This window comes from Pecten maximus, chromosome 7, assembly GCF_902652985.1.
Source record: "Pecten maximus chromosome 7, xPecMax1.1, whole genome shotgun sequence".
Lineage (NCBI taxonomy): Eukaryota > Metazoa > Mollusca > Bivalvia > Pectinida > Pectinidae > Pecten > Pecten maximus.
Genome location: NC_047021.1, coordinates 30,716,092 through 30,732,444, shown reverse-complemented (window position 1 = coordinate 30,732,444; position 16,353 = coordinate 30,716,092). Strand labels below are relative to the sequence as shown.

The window sequence follows — 16,353 nt, the reverse complement described above, 5'->3', positions numbered from 1 at the left end:
AAACAACATTGTCATGTGGGGATAAACAACATCGTCATGTGGGGACAAACAACATCGTCATATGGGGATAAACAACATCGTGATGTGGGATAAACAACATCGTCATGTGGGGGATAAACAACATCGTCATGTGGGGAGATAAACAACATCGTCATGTGGAGAGATAAACAACATCGTCATGTGAGGATAAACAACATCGTCATGTGGGGATAAACAACATTGTCATGTGGGGGATAAACAACATCGTCATGTGGGGGGATAAACAACATCGTCATGTGGGGGATAAACAACATCGTCATGTGAGGATAAACAACATCGTCGTGTGGGGAGATAAACAACATCGTCATATGGGGATAAACAACATCGTCATGTGTGGGATAAACAACATCGTCATATGAGGATAAACAACATCGTCATTTGGGGATAAACAACACCGTCACGTTGGGATAAACAACATCGTCATGTGGGGAGATAAACAACATCGCCATGTGGGGAGATAAACAACACCGTCACGTGGGGATAAACAACATCGTCATGTGGGGATAAACAACATCGTCATGTGGGGAGATAAACAACATCGTCATGTGGGGATAAACAACATCGTCATGTGGGGATAAACAACATCGTCATGTGGGGATAAACAACATCGTCATGTGGGGATAAACAACATCGCCATATGGGGAGATAAACAACATCGTCATGTGGGGATAAACAACATCGTCATGTGGGGATAAACAACATCGTCATGTGGGGATAAATAACATCGTCATGTAGGGAGATACACAATATCGGCATGTGGGACACGGTAAGTGAGATAAACAACATCGCAATGTGGGACACGGTAAGTGAGATAAACAACACCATCGTGTGAGATAAACAACACCATCATGTGGGGAGATAAACAACATCGTTATGTGGGGATAAACAACATCGTCATGTGGGGATAAACAACATCGTCATGTGGGGAGATAAACAACATCGCCATATGGGGATAAACAACATCGTCATGTGGGGATAAACAACATCGTCATGTGAGACACGGTAAGATAAGCAACATTGTTGTGTGGGACACGGTGCTGTTTTATAGAGCCCGATGTCACCCTGTTATACCCAACAAAGGGGGGGGGGGGGGGGGGGGGGGGGTGATGCTAAGTGGGGCTAGGAGTTTCAATTTTGAAGCGGGAAAGTTGTAACACGGTAAGTTAAACTCATCTCTCATCTGTCCGAAGGTTTTTCGAAACTATTTGGTCACTTCGTTACACCCTATGGAAATGTCCAACAGATTTTGAGGTTATCTCTGTAATGTTAAGATTTTTCTTGGTATTTTGTCGGCTTCGAGTGTTTATATCGCGTTTTCTCCAAAATTAGAAGCTACCTTCAACATCGATTACAAAAATTGAGTTATCAGAAATGTTGCAAATAGTTTTAAACGGCAAAAACCACGTTCGTAAAAACCACGTCCGTTCTATCAAAGAAGCCAATTTTACTGTCGTTGTCTCAATGCACGGGGTTTCAATTCAAATTTTCAGGGTCTAGGGGTTTACCCTTTGTTAAAAGGGATTAATCTTACAGCCAAATTAACGAAATGAATGTCCTGTAAGTGCTTTTATATACAAAACGTTCTTTAGGAAAAGTAAACAATCCAACAAAGATATATTCTTCCGCAAAGTTAATTCAATTCAAACACAAATATCCGATTTCGGGTCAAAGTTCATTCACGCTTATATTGTACATCGTTCATAATCTAATTTTGCTTTAAGAAAATATTTTTGTAGCGAGAAATAATATCTTCTGTCATTACGTACGTGGGCCTATAATTTTCTCCAATTTCTACAGTTCTATTTCACTGTGGGTGCAATCACATGCTACAGACTATACGGCGTACATTAGGCCTAGTGATGAGTTTTTTTTATTTCCTCTAGACGTATTGTTTGGTTTTAGTGTTTTTTGAGGCATTTAGATGTTTTACTGGTGTTGTGAATTTCGGAATATGAGCAGCTGAGCAAACTGGTTACGTTTTGGCTTTGGGATCCATTACTTTGTTTGTTTTTCTTCTTTTGCCCATGTAGCATCTGAAACTAAACCAATCAGTATTTTCCTTGATATCGCAGTAAAAATAAAATAATCTAGGAGCAGAAACCCCGTGCTTCACATTCACCGTATGGAGCCTCACGATTGGGGGGTGCGGTATTGTGGGATATGTGGATTCGGCACCGAAGCGGCAAGGTGACCAACAAGGCAGCAAAATTACTCTTTTTCTAAACGTATCTATTTTACTTAAAATGATGTGCACGGTTTGAGTTAATGTTTCGTTTAAAATATTTAGTACAATTCTCTGCTGAATGTGTAAACACTTGAGGACAGTGTCCATACCGATGCTGAATTCGCTATGCATAGATTGTTTTCTTCAAAATATCTGTATTACATGTTTGTAGAACAGGATGTATCGTATCTTTGGAAGTAATTAAGAGATATTGCAATCGACTATTAGTCCTCCACCACACTAAATTTGGCACTAGCTATTAATTACTTTTGAATTATTAATGTGATATTGCATTAGGAGCAATCTACAATTAGTTATAGACTGACAGGGCTGTTTAGATACCCAAAACATAACAATCAGCTGATTATTTAAACAATAAATACAAATGTTTCGCTCCTAAAAGTATCGCTATACTTTACACAAGGTGGCAAAGTTCTACAAGATAGGCACTGCACGTAAGGTACTCCACAACACCGGTCTACTGCAGCCATGTCTATCCTGAAACTGTCCAGTTGTCCGGGGACGAGTCATGATCCGAGCTCGAGCTGGCAATGAGGAATATAATCAAAAGTTCATCGAATCAAAAGTCAATGTTCAATGTTCACGATCAAACGAAGTTACTTTTATCTTATGCTTTAATATACACAGACTATGATCTGAATATAGAGGCAGATAGTATCTGCGTTACGAATAAAATAAATCTAACTACCTGGTAAGTTCAATTAAAACACACCTCCCGGTCCTGGTCAAAATATTAAAGAGGCTTACCCGCAGACGGACCGGTAAACGGCACATCTCCGATCACTAAATAAACTTCAGTACACGTTTCTATGTGACAAAATTAGAGGCTTTTCGACTTTATTTCTTGAAAACAATTACAGAATGTGTATTTAAAAGACGTTTTAAAACTCAACCTGAGAGGGAAATGTATGGAATATAACGGCAAATCTTCTTTGTAAATCGCCGCTGCCTTTGAGGTTATCACTGTGCACGTGCTTGTTTCGTTGATGTGTCAATCAAATTAGACTCCACTTTATAGCGGGGACTTATTGCGGGTTGCGGTTAAATAAATAATATTTAAAAAATGAGGTTTTCATATCACTTTTCAGCGTTTTATAAGGAAAATAAAATGAAAAACTCAACAATTCCAACAATCTGTCATGTGTAAAAAATCTTTTTCTATTAGCCAATTGTTCTGATCTCTCTGCGGGCAAGCTTCTTTAAGTTACTAACTCAAGTTGCTTATTTTTCTAGAGTATTCATCCGTTACCTTGGAGCTTTCTCGAAAAGAAAAAAAAAAAAACAAGTGAAAAACTGGCAGTAGCTTCAGTTCAACAGTCAAATAAAGCGAGAGACATTCTAATTCGGCTCCTCTCGCAACAAAGTCGGGTAAATTTAGTTACGTTGGTCATCATTCTAGCGACTTTATGTAGAAATGTTATCTCATGGAACTTCATATTGCTGTCAAGTATGTGAATACTTGGAACCAGTTCTTCTTTATGGTACTAATGTCAGTCAGTTATAGAAACCCATTTTCCCGGCTCTATAGCGACTTCATTTTAAACGGAATTGATCCAATTTTATATACTTGTCAAGTACATGTATATGAATACCTTTAATATTACAGTCACTCCGAGACTATTCATAGAAAATCTTTGTCGTCACTCTAACAACTTCATTACTAAATCAATTTTGAGCAAACTTCATACATTGTATATTGGTCAAATATGATACTACCTCGCACAACTTTATTTTAGGGTGCTAAGGTCAAGGTCACAGTTACTATTCATAGAAATCTATGTCTTGGTCCTAAGGACTACATTTTTAAAAGAATTTTGATCGAACTTCACTTATTTGTCAAGTATGAGAATACCTCGAACAACTTTGTTAGGGTACTAATGTCAAGGTCACAAAATACCTCAAACAACTTTGTTAGGTTACTTATATCAAGGTCACAGGATACCTCGAACAAAGTTTATTTTTTGGGTATCAAGGTCAAGGTCACAGCAGAAAATCTTCCTCATTGCTCTAGCGACTTCATATTTAAACTGATTTTGATTGAACTTCATATAATCGGACAATTATGTAAATAAGTTTTTCTGTAAACCAAATCAAGGCCAAGGTCACTGTTAATATTTCTTTATAGCAAATATTTGTCAGTACTCTGTACTTTACCAAAAAAAAAATGTGTTAGAGTATATAAGAATATTCCGAACAAGTTTGTGTTCCAGGGTACCTATGATGTCAAATTAAGGATTCAACCCTACCTCTAGTAATATAAAAGAGCTTCCAGCAAAAGATGCTTGTTCATTGTACCTTATCTAAATATGCAAAAGATTTTTATATCACTTTTTACTTCAATTTTGAATGCAACTGTCTTGAAAGAAATTGAAAGATATTGGCACAGTAGCTTAACAGAGACCTGAAACATGTCAATCACTTGATCCAACTTCAAATCTCGGACAACAAATAGTTATATTGTGTTTAATGTGCAGCAAACAAGTTTAGGGTAAACACAATGAGAAAGACAACATTCCAATAAATGTAAGTATCTTTTATTATGACAAAATACAAGTTGCATAATATCCTGTTGTCAATCAAAATGAACTTGAGAAAATCACACTGTCAAATGTAAATCTATAAATACTCACTCCGAACATATCGGAGCTGTATAATGCTTATTTAATGAGAAACTCCAGAGCTCAATTTTATGTCACCTTCCTTGTTTAAAACATAATAATTTCAATGTACCCCACCTACATGTTCAAATATCCATACATGCTTTATAAAAAGACTTTCAGTCACAAAACAAGGCAACTGCAAGTAAATCATAGTCCCAATCCATGAAAATCTATTATTTCAAAAGTGAATAAAGGGCTATAACTCTGTATGTAAATGAATTGGTGCACATGGAACTCGATGAGAATATCAGTACTGCTAGATAACTTTCCACCATCCCCAAAAATTGGCATTTGAAGGTAGTTACCTAAAATGTTATCAACATAATTAGTCTTTAGTGGTAATGATAGTGTTCTGGGGGTATCATTGAGCAAGGAAGAAGGGGCCGTAACTCTGTATATGGTGGGTCACAAGACTAGATTTCAGTACAGCAATTTACAGGTTTTCTCAAGATTTGGCAGTCTAGTTTACAGTATATATGACATATGTCCCACTAGTCCTGAAGAAAGTGGCAAAGTGACAAACAGACAAATTGACAAATGGACACAAGTGATGGAGTGCAAACCTATAGTCCCTCCTGACTGGTCGTACCAGTGAGACACTTACAACCACTGAACTGAATGTTTAAAGAACAAATTGAAACACACAATATAATGTAACACAATATAAACTGATCTGTTCTCTCTCTTGAAACATAAACAATTCCAGTTATCACAGAACGTTCCGCTGATGACGTAGATCACTATGTTGATAGCTAGCGGGTCAGCTCACTTGGTACTTCTTCCTCAGTTTTTCTATGTCAGCATCAGCAGCATGTCCTTCCTTCCTGATATTCTCCAGTAAGTCTTTTATAACTGTGGAAAAAACACAATTAAGTCTTAATAACAGTGGGAAAACATAATTAAGTCTTAATAACTGTGGAAAAAACACAATTAAGTCTTAATAACAGTGGGAAAACATAATTAAGTCTTAATAACTGTGGAGAATACACACAGTTTAACTTCATTATATGAGAACAGTGGTGGAAAAAAAACAAAAAACAAAAACAAAACAAAAAACTTGCAGAACCAATACATGTAGTATAAAGATAATAATTCAAGAAAGTAAAACAATTATGAATGTATTGAAGAGACATAACAAGAGATCATGTAATGATAGGATATGATGTAAAACAGACAAACTGAAGGTAAAAACAGATAGAATATGGGTGTATACAGCCTAGGTGTACAAAACTCACATAAACAAGCTCGTTATTAAAGTTTCTAGCATCAGTCACAGTACAATCCTAGTTATCTATTAAATGTACTCATCTAGTGGTCCAGCAAATTAAATCTGACTCAAAGATGGGCTTACTTAAAAAAATTATTATAATAAGAGCCCAGGGCTTATAACCAGGTTAATATGGACAGTTTACTGACCTTGTTGTTCCTTCCGAGAGAAGAACATGACTGTCATATCAAATCTCTTAACGCCCGACAGCTGACACAAGTGAGGATACACATTGAGACCATCTCTGCAAGTAAACAACAACAAAGATTGTAACATACAGGACTTTGTCAACAGTTTCAATCTATACTTTATTAATGGAGCTGTTATATAGACCATGGAAACAATAGTCAAGAGCTTGTCTTGAAAGGAGCAAATCAATTTTTTCAAGTAAATTTTCCTACAGAATTAAAGACATTTTACATAAACAATTTTCATACAGCCTGATGTTTCAAACATTTCATGATTCAGGTGTCAATTCAGCCAATGACACACAATGTGCCATTCACTTTTATGCACAGGGGCTTGTCATATTCCTATGACCCAAAATGAAAAATAACTCTAGGGTCCGACCCCTTGATCACTTATGCTCATAATAACATCCATTACAAATTAATGCCACAAAATATATAAACAATGAGTTTCTCTTTTAATTTTGATCCAAAGTACATTTCCCAATAGTGAATACTCGTATCTCTATTTAATACATCAAATGGAACACTTGTGTATTCAAGGACATTTCAAGACCACATGTACAGGTCAAGACTTATTCTAAGGCTTTTCAATTTCACAATTAAATTCAAAAGTATGCTAGAATAGTCTGTTCACAAGTCAGTATTATTTTCAAATGAAGGAGAAGTTTATAAATCCTATAAACAAGCTGTAGTTTAAGAGTCGGTATCTAATTTTTCTTACCGGAGAAAATACTGTTTGAATACCATCAACATCTTCAGCAAAATTTCAGCGTCTAGGGCTTCTCCAAACAATTTAATGTAACTGTTTGGATCAATTCCCTGAAAGAGAAAAACATGCGTAAACAAATGTGTAATGGGCAGTGTTGGATATGATGTTGTTTTTCATTTTTTCACTAAAGGTTCAATGTACAACTCCTAGAAATACAGATGAACTGTTATATCTTTGGAACAAAACGAAAATAGTCAGGTCATTGAAAATGTAAGAACTGTATAGTTGCTAAATATCACGGATCTGATATTCCACGATCGTCCCAGTCTGACCTCATTTGTGGGTATAAAATTTCCTGCAACCACACAATATTAATATTCTGCAGTAAATACTTTTGTTTATAGATGTAAGTATTAATCAAGTATTCATATACAGCAAAATTAAATATCCCACACATATTACCAACTAAACAGTGTTATTAAAACCCAAATTCTTTAGTCTATCTCAAACAGGGATGTCCCTGTATGCTGAGAGCATTAAAGGGGAGATAATACATTTTTTTCCCCATCAAAGAGTGTCACAGCATTTTCATTATATTATAACCTAGCTATAATTTAGGTTACAGAGTCTATATGCTCTATTTGAATAATAACCTCTACTGAGCCTCTATATAAACCTTTGTAAATTAATCCTGTATTCACGAAGTCGCTATGTACGAACTATCGCTTTGTGCGATATGGTCTGGGGGTCCCCACAGGATAATTTACCTGTATGTACGAACTGTGAAAACAACTCATTAACCCTACCCGATATAAATCGCTGTAAAAACAAGTCACTGTTCATTTGTTTGTCACTTTATACACGAAGGAAGGTGTCAAAATGGCTACTCCGAAAGTGTGACGATCAACAAGGATATTGTCACCACTGAACAAACAACACAGAGTGATGTTATTGAGGAAATAAAAAACAAAATGGATAACAAATCGGAAGACTCTGAGTCGGACAGCGATAGTGATACCGGGGTTGAATTGAAAATTCCTACTCTTTTAGAGTTCGTGGACAGTGTTGACAAAATAAAAATGTTCGTAGAGTCACGCGAGAATGTCGATGAAACAATGTTTGCGTGTATCACCAAACTTTCTGACTTTGCTGACAAGTGTCATTATTCTTCAAAACAGAAACAAATGACTGACTTTTTTACGAAAGTATGAAAAAAATGTTCGATGATCGCTCGCCGGTATATTTTCCTGTGTAACTGATACGTACACGTGTACTGTATATAGGCTAATGTACACATGATTCAATGTATGCGTTTAGCTTACGTTGTGCTAATAACAATTTGTAAATAATAATTAAAATGTAACACAAGTTTAACAAAATGTCCAGTGATTGTTGTTTTTAAATACTGATCATACAGTTAGTGTTTACACATTTACGCTAGGTCTAGCTAGCCAGCTGGTGAACGGTATATATATCGAGACTAATTTTAGACAGGGAGGACTAGTCGTGTTTCACGAAGTCCGGTTTCTACGAAGTTGTTTTCATGGTCCGACTGACTTCTTGAAAACCGGAGTTTACTGTAGTTGTATCTCTATTTAATACATCAAATGGAACACTTGCGTATTCAAGGACGTTTCAAGACCACATGTACAGGTCAAGACTTATTCCAAGGCTTTTCAATGTCACAATTAAATTCAAAAGTATGCTAGAATAGTCTGTTCACAAGTCAGTATTATTTTCAAATGAAGGAGAAGTTTATAAATCCTTTAAACAAGCTGTAGTTTAAGAGTCGGTATCTAATTTTTCTTACCGGAGAAAATACTGTTTGAATACCATCAACATCTTCAGCAAAATTTCAGCGTCTAGGGCTTCTCCAAACAATTTAATGTAACTGTTTGGATCAATTCCCTGAAAGAGAAAAACATGCTTAAACAAATTTGTAATGGGCAGGGTTGGATATGATGTTGTTTTTCATTTTTTTCACTAAAGGTTCAATGTACAACTCCTAGAAATACAGATGAACTGTTATATCTCTGGAACAAAGCGAAAATAGTCAGGTCATTGAAAATGTAAGAACTGTATAGTTGTTCAATATCACGGAACTGATATTCCACGATTGGCCCAGTCGGACCTCATTTGTGGGTATAAAATTTCCTGCAACCACACAATATTAATATTCTGCAGTAAATACTTTTGTTTATAGATGTAAGTATTAATCAAGTATTCATATACAGCGAAATTAAATATCCTACACATATTACCAACTATACAGTGTATTAAAACCCAAATTCTTTAGTCTATCTCAAACAGGGATGTCCCTGTATGCTGAGAGAATTAAAGGGGAGATAATACATTTTTTTCCCATCAAAGAGTGTCACAGCATTTTCATTATATTATAACCTAGCTATAATTTGGGTTACAGAGTCTATATGCTCTATTTGAATAATAACCTCTGTACAAAAACATTTGTTTATATAACTTAAAGTATTCTCACTTCTACATAAACTAAAATCTAACAATGAATGTTAACGGCTTACTGACCTTGATATACATGTAAAACTGTTCAAGGTCATTTTTCACCACTTTGTATCCGGACTGGAACTGGAATGAAGTTTGTGGAGTTTGTAAGCCTCTTGGTGACACAGACTCACTCCCACCATCAGATGGACTATCAACAGAGTTACTTTTCTGAGATGTACTACAAGTAATTTTCTCCTTTTGCACTTTTTCTGATAAGTCAATAGAAAGTTCACTAGTGGATTCTGCTAACTCTTCAATCATAACAGTTTTACTGACTTTGTCAGAACTGGTCGACACAGGTTTAGTGAAACTAGACTGTTCATTGTTAGAAGATGGGTCACTTGTGGTAAATTTTTCGAACATGACCTCATCCCTAGCTGTGATTGTTTTCTTGACTTCACTCTGCCCTTCTTTGACTTTGTGAATGGCAGACTGCCTCTCCAAATCCTCTTCGATTCCGACCTCCTCAATGTGGATTCTCCTCATCTGCTTCTGTTGATAAAAGGGTAAAAATGTGTTATAAATCTTCTAGATACTGATTTACATTACAGTTGTGGTAGTTATTTGTTGTTGTTGTTTTGAAGTGACATTAAAATAACTATCTAAACATAGAAAGGTCTCTTCTACATACAAATATAACAGCTAAGAATTTGCCAACATAATATCATACATGTACAAAAATACTTTTATAACTGCAGTAAACCATCTAAACATGGTCTTACTTTAAAGATGAACAGATAAAGATCTGGGTCTGAAGAACAAGATTCAAGAATTCATTCTATCATTTCTGGGTCTAAAGAAGAAGATTGTCAAAATTTAGCAAATCTGACCCCTTTTGGCCCTGTAGGACATGGCCCATCAAAATTATGGTTTATCTTTGGCCATAAATTGTTCCAAAAATATATCAAATTAGTTTTTTTGAGAAATCAGAACAAGACATTGCATACCATAGATCGTTCATGTGGTGCTTTGGAGATGGGCATGACCAGTCCTGCATCAGGAGTGGCTACTGGCTGGACCTGGCTAACCATCTTCTCCTTCAGTATCTCCTGTCAAACATTGGTGAAGTAGATATAGAGGACAGGGATATTCTTATCCGAATTTAATCATTATGCTAGGATTTTTCAAAATATCAATTTACTGGAAGAGGAAGGGACTGGAATACATATATCCCCAATTCATACATACAAAATGTATATGTTTTTCCCCAAAATCTTTCAGTTCAACTCTAGGATGTGATAGTCTAACCCCACAGGGACCCTTATGTCAAATATCAGTACCCTAGTACAATCATAAATTGATGTATTAATGCCTTTTAACACTTCTACCAAAATCTTTAAGTTTTTGTCCCCATAAAAAGTCCAAAATATATCAAAAAGCAGGTTTCCCCCCAAATGTTTTTTAGTTTGACTCCAGGAGAGGATAGCATAACCCTTCAGGGACCCTGATACCACATACCAATATGCCTTTCAACACTCGAACCAAAATGTTGATACTAGAAAACCAACCCCAACGCTGACGCTAGGGTGACAACATTCGCTCTCCTTCTTCTTCGAAAAGATGAGCTAAAAACTACATACCACACTTTTTTCAAACAAATAACAAAAATTACATTTTTATTATTTTTTAGCCAGACAAGTTCACCATACATTAATTTAACATGAACTCTACAAATGTACCTTATCTATCTTCTCAATTTCTAGCTTGGCCTTCTTGTTCTCTGGTTCCAACAGCAGAACCTTTTGAAATGTTTCCTTGGCTTCGTGATATTTTTTGAGGCCGACCCTAGCGGAGCCGAGTCTGAGGTGAGCCTTGGTATACAGCGGGTCTAGTGCTAGTGCCGTCAGACAATCAGTCTCTGCCGCAGCAAACCTGCAAATTATCCACAGTAGAATGTAAGGGTTGTTTGTCTGATGAAGGTGACAAGGATGTTGTCACAAAGCATTACAAAAGAAAAAATAATAATAAAATGGGTTGTGATAAACAACAGGTTACTCATATATTTTGTGAAAGTACCATATTCATCTTGCAAACAAGAGGCCCAGAGGGCCTGAATTGCTCACATGGCCAATTAAGAATTAAGGCAAAATTACTATTTCCAATTTTCATGTTGACTACAATATGTTTGTGATGTTTTAGGAAATGGCTTTCAATATTTCTAACAGAGTTAATATAATTCTCTGATGGTTTGGTGAATCATAATGTAGGGTTTGGCATGGATGTATTGTCCAATCATCTAATGGTAATGAAATACCAAAAATTACCTGTTGGTGTTTTTGTTAAATCAAACACAACTAATACGAAACCCATTACCTGTAGCAATGTGAATCGTGATGCTAAGCATTTTGTTCGTTATTACATATTTCATATTTCACAATAGTGACAGAACCTTGAAAATAGAACAAGGTCACTTGCATGCATCTTTAAAGAATTATATCCTTGTTAATTGCTAGCAAAATATTACACATATGGGTCTTCTGGAACTTGAAAAGATGATCATGGATGTTTTGAAAATATCTTAATCCTGTAACTTTGAAAACAGGTCAAGGTCATTGATGTGAGGAAATTCCATATCAGCCAATAGCAGGAACCTATTGGCCAAAGATTAGTACATTGTGCCATTAAGAACATAAGAAGTAGATTATTTAAGTTTTTAACATATTTGACTACAATGACCTTGAAAATAAGTCTAGGTCATTTTTATGAGTAAAGTTTAATGTATGCTTCTACATGTATCTCCTGGCCAAATATGAGTAGTTAGTTGCTTGTATTTTTCTAGAAGGATTTAAAAGTTGGACAGATGATGGACAACCAATAATGCACCATAGCCTTTAAGCTCACTGGTACTTTGTGCCATGTGAGCTAAAAACCCAACACATGATCTTTGACTCAAAATGTTTCTTTTTGCAGAATAAATATGGTAATTGTGTCAATTTGCATTCCTAATGCACTGCAATATGCAGTGGGTGGTCTTATTACCAGACATGGCATGGTCTTAATGCAGCATAGCATAAAACATGTATTAATCCCTTAAAATATTACCTCACCATTACGAAGATTAAACAATTGGCCAACACGCCATTCTTAACTAAACGATACAAATATACATCTGGCCTATTGATAGGTTGGACTTAAGTAGTCCTAACATTAGCAGGCAGATCCTGTATCAAACAGTACACACCTGGTAAATAAGAGACACTGACTTACTTGTCCTGTTTCAGAAGTGCCATGGCCCTGTTAGCTGGAAGGAGGGGGTTGCAGGCATCCAGGAGCATCCCTCGGCTGTAGGCCTCTATTGCATTTGTATATTCTTCCTTTTTGAAGAACTCATTACCCTAGAAATGCAATTATGCAGGTTCTTGTAAACATATTGTCAACTGAAAACATGAATACAGGTGTGGACTACTCAATCCTAAATCAGCTACCGTATATGACAAGTTACTATCAATCAATTATTTAATGTGATAACCAGTTTACACAAATATGAATATGTTTGCTTCCTTTTTCCCTACCACCCCAATTCTCTAATTATTCTACACAAATAACATTAAAGACCTATATATTTTGGTTGTTTTGCCTTTGTGGACCAATCCAACTGTTCCATCAATCATAATTAAAGATATCACACCAAGCATACCCTGTCCTTCTCAAGAAGAGCTTGTTGCTTTTTCCTTTCAACCTCCCATTCTTCGTCTGTCTCGTACTCAGAGGATTCTGCGGATTGTTTTTCGTCATCAGCTTCATCACAAAGTTTGTCCTGCAGGTAAAATTTAGGGACACTTTACAAATATTTGTATTTGATTCTTTCAGTAATTTTCCTAGTTTTACCTGTAACACAGCAATAGTTTGATGATAATCTAGTCAAATTCAAAAGTTGTTTCAGCATAAAAAATATCTCCTCGCACAGTAGTGATAAAATTGGTGAAAATGACATACTGTATTGAACCTAATAAGTGCACCCCACCTTTTGTCAGGACAATAGGATGGGTGTGCTATTATGGGGCTATATTTACCTAACTGATTTGATAATATAGTCTTCAGTCTTTTCACCAAAGACTTTGAATTATTTTTGCTACATATAGATATGAAAATGAAAAAGTTATTTCCCCCCCCCAGATTTCACATGGAAACTTTCCCCTGTGCATGGTTTTATTAATTGCAAAGTGCAGTATGCTTATAAGGTCGAATAATGTTGATACATGTCTAAATTTAGACATGATTTGACAATAAATTATCTGAGTTTGAAGTATTACATAGTCAAGCTTGTCCCAGGCCCTGAAGTCGTAACCACTGAGCTTTTTCTTCTCTTTCTTTTTCTTCTGGTCTTCAGGTTTTACTTTCTTTTTTCGTTTTTTCTTGTCCAGACTATTTCTCACAGGCGGGAGTCTCTGTAAAAAGAAAACAGTGATATGTAATATCGTAACCATGTACATGTATATCTAAGTTTGTGATTGTGACAAGACTGTTTTCAATTTGATATAACCTATGTTGCAGCATGTGCAATGACCAGCAGAGAAGGCTCATACCAGAAATATAATTTTTGTCTTTCAGAAGTTCAAATGTTTCTAAACCAGGAGTAGGGAACAAAGATAGACTGTCCTATTGTCCTATCACCAGCTGGTATATAGTAGCATATGATAGAGTTAATTTCTGCAAGGCTATAATTATCTTTTTTCTCTAGAATATTTCAGTATGGCATAAATACCATGTACTCTTGTATCTGATATCAATAATTTTCAATTTTCAATAATATTAATTAGAGTAATTAAGAAGACAGGATAAAAGTTCACAAAAAATAGTGACGATAAAGAGAAAGTAAGCATGATAGGCATGCTTTTTTCAAAGTGTCTTTGTGGAAGAGAAGGTAGGCTATGTATCTGAATTAGAGCAAAAGGAGGTGAAAATGGAGATGATCAAGTTAGAGATAAAAGAAGAACAAGTGACTAAATTACTGAACAAGAGGCCCATGGGCCTTAACGGTCACCTGAGATTTGAAATATTTCAGTTAATTTAATTGGCCCTTCTTGGCCCCGCCCATCAGTCCCTAGGGGTCAGTCAGGACCAACATGTGTATACCATTAAGCTGTCATCCCATGCTGATAATGTTAACAAAGTTAAAATGAATTCCAATAGAAATCAAACAAATCATAGTCAAAAATGTGATTTCCCTATATAAACTATAGTAAAATTTACCCCCCTCCCCAGGGGCAAACTTGTGACCCGAGGATCATGAAATTCACAAATTTAGTAAAGCACCATAAGACTCTTCCATCTATGAAAAGTATTTGATTCTACCTTATTTGGGTCTTGAGAAGAGGATTTTTGAAATATCAATCAATTTGACCCTTTTAAGTTCCGTCCATCAGCTCCTGGGGTCAGTCAGGACCAATATATATGTGCATACCATCAACTGCCATCCCAAGCTGATAATGTTAACCAAATTAGAATGAATTCCAATAGAAATCAAACAAATCATAGTCAAAAATGTGATTTCCCTATATAAACTATAGTAAAATTTACCCCCTTCCCAGGGGCAAAACGTGAGACCCCAGGGTCATGAAATTCACAATTTTGGTAAAGCACCTTAAGACCCTTCATTCTATGAAGAGTATTTAATTCAATCATATCTGAGAGTAGAGAAGAAGATTTTTGAAATTTCAGTCAATTTGACCCTTTTTAGCCCCGCCCATCAGCCCCTGGTGGTCAGTCAGGACCAATATGTGCATGCCATCAAACTGTCATCCCATGCTGATAATTCTAACCAAATTAGAATGAATTCAATTACAAATCCAACAAACTAAAGTCAAAAATGTGATTTCCCTATATAAACTATAGTAAAGTTTACCCCCTCCCCTGGGGCAAACGTGAGACCACTGGGTCATGAAATTCACAATTTTGGTAAAGTACCTTAAGACCCTTCCATCTATGAAGAGTGTTTGATTCCAACATATCTGAGGGTAGAGAAGAAGATTTTTGAAGTTTTAGTCAATTTGACCCTTTTTAGCTCCACCCCTCAGGCCCCTGGGGGGTGGGACCATATACTTCACAATTTTGTTTGACCTTTAGCAAAAGAAGCTTCCTGCCAAATTTCATTGAATTTGGTTAAAGGGTTTTGGAGAAGAAGTCAAAAATGTAAATTGTTTACGGACGCACGACGGACGACGCACGACGACGGACAAAAGGCGATTAGAATATGTCACTTGAATATCTGTGTTCGGTGTTTCTCCTCTCCTGTTACACTTTCATCATATAAAGACGATATAGAAAAAACCCGAAAAATGCTATTTTCTTTGACAGATAGGCCTACCCGGGAACTGTTGGGGTCATGACATTTAGATTAACTATTTTTAACAATATTTGTTTTTGTAAGTAACGTGATGTTTTAAAAATAAGTAAATCAATTGGAATAATAGCTTACAGGTTGTTCTTCAATCTTCCCTTTCTTTAGCATTTCATCCTTTTTCTTTACGTCACTTTCCCATTTGTCCAGATCATGAAGAAAATCACCTAGATCAGCCTGACTCTCCCTCATTTGTTTTTGGAGGGTTATCATTTTTTCCTCACCCGCAGAAATATTCATGTTGCTATTTAACGTGTCTAATCTGTCAGAAAATTAAGTTTTCGAAAACGCACATCTATCTAATGGGCGCAGACATGTTGGATTTGGAATCCGGAAGCGGTTATGCGCATGTCAGTTAACCCTTGACCGAATCCAATGTAAA

At 36.0% G+C, this 16,353-nt stretch overlaps 1 protein-coding gene across 1 annotated transcript; it reads right to left on the bottom strand.

Annotated features, from left to right (window-relative positions):
- Nucleotides 1-4,796: 4,796 nt before the first annotated feature.
- LOC117330553 (RNA polymerase II-associated protein 3-like) lies at nucleotides 4,797-16,301 on the bottom strand. Its single transcript, XM_033888947.1, has 10 exons — nucleotides 16,050-16,301; nucleotides 13,885-14,019; nucleotides 13,269-13,388; nucleotides 12,839-12,966; nucleotides 11,311-11,503; nucleotides 10,579-10,680; nucleotides 9,653-10,123; nucleotides 8,922-9,019; nucleotides 6,361-6,455; nucleotides 4,797-5,796 (listed from the first exon to the last, which is right to left on the bottom strand). The coding sequence occupies exons 1-10, from the start codon at nucleotides 16,209-16,211 to the stop codon at nucleotides 5,705-5,707; spliced, it is 1,596 nt and encodes a 531-aa protein (XP_033744838.1). The 5' UTR covers nucleotides 16,212-16,301; the 3' UTR covers nucleotides 4,797-5,704.
- Nucleotides 16,302-16,353: the final 52 nt, after the last annotated feature.

Coding starts and splice junctions, on each gene's coding strand:
- LOC117330553 (XM_033888947.1), bottom strand. CDS start 16,211: ATGAATATTTCTGCGGGTGAGGAAAAAATGATAACCCTCCAAAAACAA. Junction 10,681..11,310: donor AAATTGAGAAGATAGATAAG/GTACATTTGTAG, acceptor AATGTTTGACAG/GAGATACTGAAGGAGAAGAT. Junction 9,020..9,652: donor AGTTTTACATGTATATCAAG/GTCAGTAAGCCG, acceptor TTTCTCTTTCAG/GGAATTGATCCAAACAGTTA.